The sequence below is a fragment of the Staurois parvus genome, unplaced genomic scaffold, assembly GCF_062004578.1.
Source record: "Staurois parvus isolate SC_StPar_1 unplaced genomic scaffold, SC_StPar_1.0 ptg000272l, whole genome shotgun sequence".
Classification (NCBI taxonomy): Eukaryota; Metazoa; Chordata; class Amphibia; order Anura; family Ranidae; genus Staurois; species Staurois parvus.
The window spans coordinates 3289004-3301248 of record NW_028318068.1 but is presented as its reverse complement, the minus strand read 5'-3'; the positions used below and the strand labels follow the sequence as shown (position 1 = coordinate 3301248).

Below are 12245 nucleotides of genomic sequence, written 5' to 3'. Positions count from 1 at the left end.
GGACAGGCGAGTGTCTGTTTATTAAAAGTCAGCCAATACAGTTTTTGTAGCAGCTGACTTTTAATTATTGATGCACCGATACTGGGTTTTTTTTTCTATCGGCGAGTACGAGTACCAACACTTTCGGTCAAGTACTCAACGTTACGAATACTGATACTTTGTGGTGCAATTTGCGTTAATGGATGCAAATTGACCCGCAAAGAATAGCATGCAATTTGAACAGGAATGTATTCCTGTCCAAATAGCATGCGGTTTCCCCACTGCTCCTGTGTGAACCCAGAATTGTCATAGCCCGAGCTCACACAGGAGCGGTGCTGGAAACCTGCTTGCAGGCATCCCATACTCAGTCTCAGTGGTAGGAGAAGAGAAAAAGCGGCAGGGATTTGAAAGCTCCACCGCTTTCTCTCTTCTCCTTGCAGTGATGACAGTTCAGGCTAGGCGGCATTAGATTGGTCACAGCTGCTGACCAATCAAGATGCCTTCTAGTCCAAACTATCATCGTTGCGAGGAGAGGAAAGAAAGTGAAACTCTAAGACATCAGTGGTTCATATAGTGAACTCGGTGTAGAGTTATTCACCCTGAGGTCATCACAGAGGACAAGGGGGCGCTCTTTACGTCTGGAGGAAAAGAAATGTAATCTCTAAACATGGAAAGGTTTCTTCACAGTAAGAGATGTGGAATAGACTCCCTCAAGAGTTGGTTCTGGCCAGCTCAGTGGATTGCTTTAAAAAAGTCCTGGATTCTTTCCTAGATACACAGAATATAACTGGGTACTAACATTTATAGGTAAAGTTGATCCAGGGAATATCCGATTGCCTCTCAGGGGATCAGGAATTAATTTTTTTCCCTGCAGGAGCAAATTGGATCATGCTTTGCTAGGTATTTTTCGCCTTCCTCTGGATCAACTGTGGGTGTAGGATTATAACTTTTTTTTTTTTTTTTTTAATGGTTAAACTAGATGGACTTTTGTCTTTTTTCAGCCAGACTAACTATGTAACTTTGCACACCTTTTGTTATAATACACTAGGAATGCATTTAACTAATTTAAAGCTAAACATAAAATTAGTCTTTAATCTGCAACGTCATTTTACCTCTGACCATGTATACGCTTCCTCCGCCGTACACTCCGCCTTTGTGGTTGGATTACTGAGAGCAAATATGACCGGCCTCTCATTAATTGCATTCATTGCCTTAACAACGTTTTCTGGAAACAGTCTTCCAGCCCCAGCAACACCTAAATAGAGAATATCATTTAATGTGATCATTGTTACCTTGGATAGGTTTAAAGAAGCATCTGTCTTGAGGCTTCATAGACAATAAATGTGGCTTCTTACGGAAGGGCTCTTGATCGCTTTCGGTTCATGAGACGGCCCTGAAGGTTTTAACTGGCTGGTACTATACCCCCTCCAGACTTCATGTCATGTTTCCGGGAACTTAGCACCTTTGCTTTAGGGGGTGTGGCTTGGCTGGTACCCTTCTACATGTATTTTGGGTTTGCCCCGGTCTTTCCTTGATCTGGCGTAGGATTTCGGAGGTGGCTTCCGCTTTGGCAGGTTCTCTGGAGGATTTATCCTTGCAAATTTGCTTATTGGGTGTTTCACTTTCGGGGATCCCAGTTAACTAAATGATGCTAATTCACACTATCTGCAAATCCACCCTATGGACCATTGCTCTTTAATCTCCAGTCGTCACTTTGGCTTCAGTCTTCAGGAGAGTTGATATGGTTATGCCTATGGAACGTATTCAATATACGTTGCTGGATAGGATGCATTTATTCAACAAGAAATGGGAAAGTTGGAGAATTTATTTATTTATTTCAGGTACTTATATAGCGCCGTCAATTTACGCAGCGCTTTACATATATATTGTACATTCACATCAGTCCCTAACCCTCAAGGGGCGTACAATCTAAGGTCCCTAACTCACATTCATACATATACTAGGGTGAATTTAGACAGGATCCAATTAACCTACCAGCATGTCTTTGGAGTGTGGGAGGAAACCGGAGTACCCAGAGGAAACCCACGCAGGCACAGGGAGAACATGCAAACTCCAGGCTGGTGGTGCCGTGGCTGGGATTTGAACCAACAACCCTAGTACTGCCAGGTGGAAGTGCTAACCATTTAGCCACTGTGCTGCCCACTTTTGTGTTGAAAATGCATCAACACTTATTATTCGATTGATGGTCTATCATGGGTTGTTTTGTATCGAACCTTTTATTGATCTTGTGGTTGTTCTGCCAATAATATTGACTACCTCTTTCATGAACTGTTTTTTTTTTTATACTTTCATGATTGTACTTTGTATTTCTGTTCATTTCCTATATATGCTTTTTTTCAAGCTGTTTATTCTACCTCACAAAATGGTGCAGTTTTTGTAGTCTCTTTCTCCTAACAAAAACTTTTGTAAACAAAAAAAAAAAAAAATGTAGCTTCTTATATCTTGGGGGACTCTACTAGTAAGATCTCTGCTAGGGATGCACCAATACTGGTATCGGTGCCGATGCAGAGTGTTTTTGTACTCCTGATACTTTAACCGATACTGTCCAAATCGTATTCGGTTTCCCCACTGCTTCTGTGTGATCCCAGGCTTGTCATAGCCCAAGTTCACACAGGATCGGTGCGGAAAACCTCCCTGCAGAACTGTCATCACTGCAAGGAGAGGAAAGAAAGCAGTGGGGATTTCAAATCCCTGACACTCAGCATGGGATGCCTGCAAGGAGGTTTCCAGGACCGCTCCCGTGTGACCTCGGGCTATGACAAGCCTGGGATCACACAGGAGCAGTGGGGAAACCGCATGTGATTTGGACAGGAATCGCATCCTAGTTCAAGTCATATGCTATTCTTTGCATTTCAATTTGCGCCCATTAATGCAAATCGCACTGCAAAGTATCAGCATCGGCGAGTTATTGACCGAAAGTATTAACACTTGTACTCTCCAATTAAAAAAAAAAACAAAAACAGCATCAGTGCATTCCTAATCTCTGTAAGGGAGTATTATTTTATTTTATTTCAGGTACTATATAGCGCCGTCCATTTACGCAGCGCATTACACACACACATATATATATATATATATTATTGTACATTCACATCAGTCCAAAACCCTCAAGGGGCGTACAATCTAAGGTCCCTAACTCACATTCATACATACACATACTAGGGACAATTTAGACAGGAGCCAATTCACCTACCAGCATGTCTTTGGAGAGTGGGAGGAAACCGGAGTAGCCGGAGGAAACTCATACAGGCACAGGGAGAACATGCAAACTCCAGGCAGGTTGTGCTGTGGTTGGGATTCAAACCAACGACCTGAGTACTGCCAGGCGGACGTGCTAACCATTTAGCCACTGTGCTGGATCTATGCATCTGCAACATCCATTATTCGAGGTTCCCACACTACATGTTGGATTTTGTAAAGGTAATTTATGTTCTAGAGAATGCAGAAGTGCTGGAACACACAAAGGTGGGCAGGACTGGAATTATATCAAGGGGATCTCTTTGTTGGAATATCCAAGACATAGACGGGGTGAATCAGCCCACCAGGCTCAACATGAGTAAAACATCACTTTTGTGTGGACTGACCTCTAGGCCTCGTTTACACTCACTTCAAAATGTGACACTGGACATGCTTTTTTAAAGCACTCTGAATGCCAATCAAAACACCTCTCACTAAATAAAATGGTACGCTTACAGTCCTGTTCACACTGTTGCGTTTGCTTTGCTTCAAAAATTATACCCCATGTGACTTTCTTGGTGCTTCAAAGAATTTCCAAAGTCTCCACAGAAATCTATCACAATGTTTGCCTACAGCATTTGAGAGGCTTTTATTCAATTAGCTTCGCTTTGTTTTGGAGGTATTGCAGGTGTGAGAAATCCCAGGATGAACTGAGAAACCAAAAATCGAACCAGAAAAATGTAATCAGCAGTCACTTTGGTTCATGTGTATATATTCTGGGAGTGTCTGGTGCAGACATCACATCTGGTGAGCAGCAGAAAGGTGACCGGGGTCCAGGCTGGAGTGGAGCAACTAACAGAAGGCACACGTATGCAATATGGGAATACTATAGAGGAAGGTGAGTGTGGATTGGAGAGAGAGGACTGGGCGGCAGAGGATCAGCAGAGCTGGGGGACAGGAGGAGGATAAATTAGCAGATGTCACATGTGGTGCGCAGCATGGGAGCAATATAGCGGGAGGTGAGCGGGAAATCAAAGAATCAGCAGATATGGGGGGTAACTACTGAGTGGGGGATCAGAAGAGATGGAGGTACTACTGAGCCAGGGATCTGCTGAACGAGGGTGCTAAATACCTGGGGATCTGCTGAGTGAGGGTACTAATGAGCTGGGGATCAACTGAGTGGGGGTATTACTGAGTTGGGGATCAACTGAGTGGGGGTATTACTGAGTTGGGGATCTGCTGAGTGAGGGTACTAATGAGCTGGGGATCAACTGAGTGGGGGTATTACTGAGTTGGGGATCAACTGAGTGGGGGTATTACTGAGTTGGGGATCAACTGAGTGGGGGTATTACTGAGTTGGGGATCTGCTGAGTGAGGGTACTAATGAGCTGGGGATCTGCTGAGTGAGGGTACTAATGAGCTGGGGATCTGCTGAGTGAGGGTACTAATGAGCTGGGGATAAACTGAGTGGGGGTATTACTGAGTTGGGGATCTGCTGAGTGAGAGTACTAATGAGCTGGGGATCTGCTGAGTGAGGGTACTAATGAGCTGGGGATCTGCTGAGTGAGGGTACTAATGAGCTGGGGATCAACTGAGTGGGGGTATTACTGAGTTGGGGATCAGCTGAGTGGGGGTATTACTGAGTTGGGGATCTGCTGAGTGGGGGTATTACTGAGTTGGAGATCGGTTGAGTGGGGGTATTACTGAGTTGGGGATCGGTTGAGTGGGGGTATTACTGAGTTGGGGGATCTGCTGAGTGGGGGTATTACTGAGTTGGGGATCTGCTGAGTGGGGGTATTACTGAGGTGGGGATCTGCTGAGTGGGGGGATTATGGAGTTGGGCTACTACTGAACTACTACTGAGTCCCTTTTAGGGCCAGTTCAGACCATGCCCACATTTGAATCGCACTCTGCGTTCCTGTGCAATTCAAACCACGTGCAAAATGCACTACATTTGTGATTTGCAATGGGTGTCCATATAACGTTAACAACACTATTGCACTATGCGATCCAGTTGCTGTGTGTTTTAAAAAAGTAGTGTATGCACTATTGGTGCGGTGCGATTTCAGCTCATTCAAAATGAATGAGCTGAAATTGCACCACAGAACCACATGTGAATCGCACAGGAATGCACAGCACGTTCCTGTACGATTCAGATGTGGGCATGGTTTAAACCAGGCCTAAGGGCCAGTTCACACTACATGCGTTTCAGTTGCTTTTTTCTACATCCAAAACACACAGAGCTTGCAGTTCCAGTGCGTTCCAGTTGCAGGAAAAAAAAAAAAAAAAGAGACTGCATTTTTCCTGCACAGATCTGCACTGGACCGCGGTAGAATGCACCAAAAACGCACATGTCCCTATTGAAATTGAAAGAAAGAGAGGGGAAAAAAAAATGAACATATCAAAACCGCACCATAATGTGCATGCAGGAAAGCATCTGGACTGTATTTCTATGGTGTGAACCAGGGCAACTCATGGGGCCCCCGTTCAGTAGGTGATCATGGGGCGCCTGTGTCCTTGCCCAAACTCAAAAAAGCCTATGAAAAAGGTACCAGGGGCATCTCATGGGGCCCCCTACTGACCCCGGGCCCTCGGGCAGTGCCCGAGTTTCCAAATGGTCAGTCCGCCCCTGTTGTGAACCGACCCTAAAACAAATAGAAATTCAACACACACAGAGAAGCATCAAAAATGCATGTTGAAGCAGTAGGCGCTTTAATGTGTGTAAAAATCAAAGCAAGTGTAAATGAGCCCTTACAGTAAGCTGGCACTTCGCCAAACCTGAAATAAATTGTTTGATGTGAAGTGGCCCTTTAACAATAAACACACACACACACGCTAAATGTTTAAGACTTACACCTGGCAGTACTAGGGTCATTGGTTCGAATCCCAGTCACGGCACCACCTGCATGTTCTCCCTGTGCCTGCGTGGGTTTCCTCCGGTTGCTCCAGTTTCCTCCCACGCTCCAAAGACATGCTGGGAGGTGAATTGGCTCCTGTCTAAATTGTCCCTAGTATGTGTATGTATGAATGTGAGTTAGGGACCTTAGATTGTACACCCCTTGAGGGTTAGGGACTGATATGTATGTATAATATATATATATATATATATATATATAGTACCTGAAATAATAATAATATATGGTCATAATACCTCAATCAAGCCTTACCTATAATGGCTGTGGGCTTCAGAACATTGACGGCATCCAGAAAGCTTTTCACAGACTGATCAGGAGAGGAGTGTGCAAAGGACTCTTGGTTACCATCTACGCCTTCATCACGTCCCTATATGAAAAAAAAAAAAAGAAACAAAAACATGTATTTTTTTTTTTAACTTATGTGCAATACATAATGCATTGCTAACTTCTCTGCCAGCACAGTGCGCATTTTCAGGGACGTCCCACTGATTATCTCAAACTATTATCATTGTTAAAAACACATTTAGATGGTGCAAGATTCTTGGCTAAGCTCCTTGGCTCCGGCTTGAGGCTCGTCCTACAGCAGCTGCTGAATCTTCTGTGCCAAGATGTGTAGGATTCCTTTCCACTATTTAAAATATCATCACTGACTGCACCACCCGCTGAAGGGGACAGTAAAAAAAACATGAAATCGATTTTTACATCGCAAATCATAAGCAAAACATTCCAGCCCACCCAGGTTACAAAATCTGATTTTTTTGGCAATACTAGATCAGACTATCCCCTCCCCTCCTGCAATCCGTGTATTCTTCTTCTTCATCACCATGCTCCGTGCCTAGGAATGTTACTAACCATACTTCCCTATGTGAGCCAGCGTCCGCGTGGTGTGGACGCAACTTGTGCGTGGCTGCTTGCTCTCAATCCTATATGTCATTGACCACTGATTAGCAGGACCAATCAGAGCTGCGATTATTTCACCACTATGTCAGCTATCACTACGACCCACAAAAATGGCTTAGAGCGCCGATTACAGTGCCAAGTACAGTGCCAAGTATGCTGCTCCGGCAATCCACTGTATAGGCGAGTGCTGGCGTCTAAATGCTCATTCCAGGGACATCATATCAATGCAGTGTGAAGGTGCCGCACGTCCAACAGCCCAATATGTGATATAATAGAAAGCGGCCTCAGCTCTTCCTAAGCCACGCCTACTGACGCATTATGCTAAGCCTCGGATTGGGGTGAAACGTGTCAGTGGGTGTGGCTTAGAAGGAAGTACTATGATCACACATTGGGCTGTTGGATGTGCGCCGCCTTCACACTGCATTGACACTATGTCAGCTCTGATATATATTGCTCACAAGCAGGCTTCATTGACAATAATCAATAAAATGTAGCTCTATTTGCCAGATTAAAATAAATATAAAATAATGAACGAAAAATAAATAAATATATATAAAGTTCATGCAAGATGGATGTGACTCTTGTGATGCGTCAAAGAATGGTACAGCAGAGTAATCGTGACTCTTGTGGTAGTAGGACTGGATGTAGATTGCACTAACTGCATAAGGAGATTATGCATGGAGTATTTAAGACCTACTCCTGGTGCTCTGGATGTGAGACACTGGAAGGGTAGTCATCTTAAATCACGCCACTAGATGTCATGTATCCCAAATCAATGGAAAACCTCAATAGATCTCGACATTATTATTACATCGAGTTTATATTGCGCCAAAGGGTTTGCTCAGCGCTGTACAATAGAGGGGGGGGGCAATACATGAAACAGTACAGCAACTACAAACAGCACACGAGGGGTTAGGGGGCCCTACTCTTTCGAGCTTACAATCTAGGAGGGAGGGGGTAGTGGTACAGGAGGAAGTGGCTGTGGGGGATGGAGTGGTAGGAGGAGTGAAGGAGAATGGCTGTTAGGTGAGGGTGGGGTAGGCTTCCCTGAAGAGGTGGGTTTTCAGGGAGCGCCTGAAGGTGAGGAGGGAAGGTGACAGTCTGATGGATTGGGGTAGTGAGTTCCAGAGGATGGGGGAGGACCTGGAGAAGTCTTGCAGTCGTGCGTGGGAGGAGGAGACCAGGGAGCAAGATAGAAGGAGGTCCTGTGAAGAGCGAAGGGTACGGGTAGGGTGGTACCTGGGAATCAGGTTGGAGAGGTAGTTAGGGGCAGTGTTGTGAATGGCTTTGTAGGTCAGAGTTAGTAGTTTGAATTTGATGCGTTGGGCAATAGGGAGCCAGTGGAGGGAGAGGCAGAGGGGGGTGGCAGAGGTGGAGCGGTTGGTGAGGTGGTTGAGTCTAGCCGCTGAGTTCAGGATGGTCTGAAGCGGGGAGAGCCTGCACTGGGGTAGGCCGGTGACAGGCCATGCGGTATGTAGTAGTGGTTGGGGGGCACCACCCTGACGCATTTCGTGTAATTTACACGTTATGAAAGGGGCCCCGTCAGGGAGGTGCCCCCCAACCACTACTACATACCGCATGGCCTGTTAAGGAAGGCTGGTGGTTATCGTGCCAATACTGTAAGTGTTTTTGTTTTGTATTTGCCTTATTCATCAATAAAGTTACTACACTATCATAGCTTCTGCCCTGGGGCTCTTTTATGGGAGCCCTGGCCTTTTGAAGGTTTTCATCGCTTCCTACTGCACTGCTGTATGATGATTGGGATGATCCCCTTGGTGGCTGATGTCCAAAACCGAGCTTCTCGTCTTTCCCCCTGCCCGCGCCCCCCCCCATCCTATCCATCACTACCAACACCACCACCATCAATCCCGCCCCGCAAGCCAAAGTCCTTGGCGTCATTCTGGACTCAAACCTTTCCTTCCAACCTCATGTCAAATCACTTACAAACACATGCAGGCTCCACCTCCGGAACATCGCCAAGATACGCTCCTTCCTTACCCCAGACACCACTAAACTACTCGTACGCTCCCTGATTATCTCACGCCTTGACTACTGCAACTCCCTCCTCACCGGCCTACCCCAGTGCAGGCTCTCCCCGCTTCAGACCATCCTGAACTCAGCGGCTAGACTCAACCACCTCACCAACCGCTCCACCTCTGCCACCCCCCTCTGCCTCTCCCTCCACTGGCTCCCGATTGCCCAACGCATCAAATTCAAACTACTCACTCTGACCTACAAAGCCATTCACAACACTGCCCCTAACTGCCTCACCAACCTGATCCCCAGGTACCACCCTACCCGTACCCTTCGCTCTTCACAGGACCTCCTTCTATCTTGCTCCCTGGTCTCCTCCTCCCACGCACGACTTCAAGACTTCTCCAGGTCCTCCCCCATCCTCTGGAACTCACTACCCCAATCCATCAGACTGTCACCTTCCCTCCTCACCTTCAGGCGCCCCCTGAAAACCCACCTCTTCAGGGAAGCCTACCCCACCCTCACCCAACAGCCGTTCTCCTTCATTCCTCCTACCACTCCATCCCCCACAACCACTTCCTCCTGTACCACTACCCCCTCCCTCCTAGATTGTAAGCTCGAAAGAGTAGGGCCCCCTAACCCCTCGTGTGCTGTTTGTAGTTGCTGTACTGTTTCATGTATTGTCCCCCCCTCTATTGTACAGCGCTGAGCAAACCCTTTGGCGCTATATAAACTCGATGTAATAATAATGATGTCGAAATCTATTGAGGTTTTCCATTGATTTGGGATACATGACATCTAGTGGCGTGATTTAAGATGACGACTACCCTTCCAGTGTCCCACATCCAGAGCACCAGGAGTAGGTCCTCAATACTCCATGCATAATCCCCTTATGCATCCAGTTAGTGCAATCTACATCCAGTCCTACTACCACAAGAGTCACGATTACTCTGCTGTACCATTCTTTGACGCATCACAAGAGTCACGTCCATCTTGCATGAACTTTATATATATATATTTATTTTTCGTTCATTATTTTATATTTATTTTAATCCGGCAAATAGCGCTACATTTTATTGATGAATCTTAGTTCAGAAGTTTTTAGAGGTTTACTTCTCATGTCAGCGGCTAGCCTATCCTTGTTATTTGACATCTAGCGCTTGTTGTTACTGTTCTTTTTAGGCTTCATTGACAAATATGAAGGCCTTTAGTCTGCCGATGAACACTGCCATTGCAGATTTCCGAACTCGTAGTACATTAAGAGCTACAAGTCCATCTGCCAAGGTGGCAGATGGGACTTGTAGTCTATTTATTCACGGGTGCGGCTGTGCAGAAGAAGCCCTGCACAATCACACCAATTTTAAATGTGATGGCAGCTGCAAGGGAGAGGAACCTCTGCATGTTGTCATGGGAGGTGGGGCCGGGGGGGGGGGGGGGGTGCAAGTGCTTAGGAAAATGATATATGTACACCCTAAATACAACTGTAACATGTAAAGGGGGAATTATCCTTTAAGACTTCCTGCGATCCCCAATGGGGGAGAAAGAAAGAAATATCTGGCTACATATACTCACAGATATTAAAGCAGAACTTCACTCTCTCAATCAACAGACTATTTTTATTCCTTCTGCTGTTAGCATTAGTAAACAGATAGGAAAATATATTATATTTACTTTTTTTTTGCATTTCTTCAGTTACTTCCTGGTTTCTGGTCTAGGCAAATAAAGTCATACATCCCAGGAGTCTTCTGGAGAGGAGGGGTTTTCTCAGCTAAGCACACCCTCCTGCCTGTATGTCTGTGCTAAGGGCAGATGGATTCTAGAAGGCAAATGCTACATAAACCCTTACTCAAGATGGTCACAGCCAGAAATGCTAGGGTTTTTTTTTTTTTTTTAAAGTGATTTCTCAACAAAATAATACATGGAGACATGGATGGATGAGGGGGTTTGCTTTGAATATTAAAGGATAAGTTCACCTTTCGTAACATGTTACACCCATATTCAGGGTGCGTCATGTAACATATTACAATCTGACCAACCCCCACTTCCCGCTAGCAGGCAATCTCCCCCCCCCCCTTTAGCTGTCAAATTTTTAATAAACGTGGCTGTGTGGGGCTCCTCCCACATGGCCGCATCACTCATTCACAGCATTCTGTGAATTAGAGACTACAAGTCCAGGCAGCCTTAGCGGCTATCAGTTTGTAGTCCTCAAAGAAATACCACAGTGCTATAGAGCCCCATGGTAGTTCACTGATTCTTCCTGTCAGTATGTCAGTTTGCTTGTACATCCTGTATGGGCAAGCAGATATTCTGACAGGTCTGCAGGAGACCTGCATGGCACCAGCGACCTACTGATCACTGGTGCAATGCTTTACATCACGGGTGTAAAACTGGTGGCCCTCCAGCTGTTGCCAAACTACAAGTCCCATGAGGCATTGCAAGATTGACAGTTACAAGCAGGACTCCCAAAGGCATAGGCATGATGGGACTTGTAGTTTCGCAACAGCTGGAGGGCCACAAGTTTGACACCCCTGCTTTACAGGCTCCTGCAGACAAAAATTTACCTGCAAAAAAATGTGCATTTACTATTTTTTTTACTAAAAGGTGAACTTATCCTTTAAAAATGAATGAAATATTGTTTTTGGTTTGTGATGTTCAGATGCACTGCAGTTCCGCTTTAGTGTGGCTCACCTGGACCAGTAATCCATATTTATCAAACATCCATATCTTCTCTCGAGCCTCCTCTGCTGAGATGCCGTTCTCCATCATGGCCATGACAATGAGGTTTGCAATACCTAAAGCTGCCTGGAGGATGTAGGAAGCAGGTTATTTTAGTTAGAGTTTAATCTAGTGTGACAGCTGACACTAAATGTATAACCCTAGCAGAGTGGAATAGCAAGCCTGACGACCTGGGATCATTGTAAATAGTCAGATTTATTACATTCATCAGAAGAAACTGCTGCCTGTCCACGCTGCTCAAGCTGGGCTCCAGGATATAAAATAAACACATTAAATTAAACACCATATTTTTCACTCCATAAGACGCACCTAGGTTTTAGAGGAGGAAAACAAGAAAAAAAATATTCTGAACCAATGGACTGCAGACATAGTACAGGAGATGACCAGAGACTGCAGACATAGTACAGGAGATGACCAGAGACTGCAGACACAGTACAGGAGATGACCAGAGACTGCGGACATAGTACAGGAGATGACCAGAGACTGCGGACACAGTACAGGAGATGACCAGAGACTGCGGACATAGTACAGGGATGACCAGAG

The 12245-nt window shown here is 45.5% G+C and overlaps 1 protein-coding gene across 1 annotated transcript in view; it reads right to left on the bottom strand.

The window, feature by feature from the left end:
* The window catches only part of ME2 (malic enzyme 2), a 99829-nt gene that overhangs the window by 19712 nt on the left and 67872 nt on the right, over positions 1-12245 (bottom strand). The window contains exons 10-12 of the mRNA XM_089681612.1: positions 11655-11768; positions 6345-6459; positions 1092-1234 (exon numbers count right to left, since the gene is read on the bottom strand). Of these exons, the coding sequence (XP_089537738.1) occupies positions 1092-1234; positions 6345-6459; positions 11655-11768 (372 nt within the window). The remainder of the gene's footprint in view (positions 1-1091; positions 1235-6344; positions 6460-11654; positions 11769-12245) is intronic.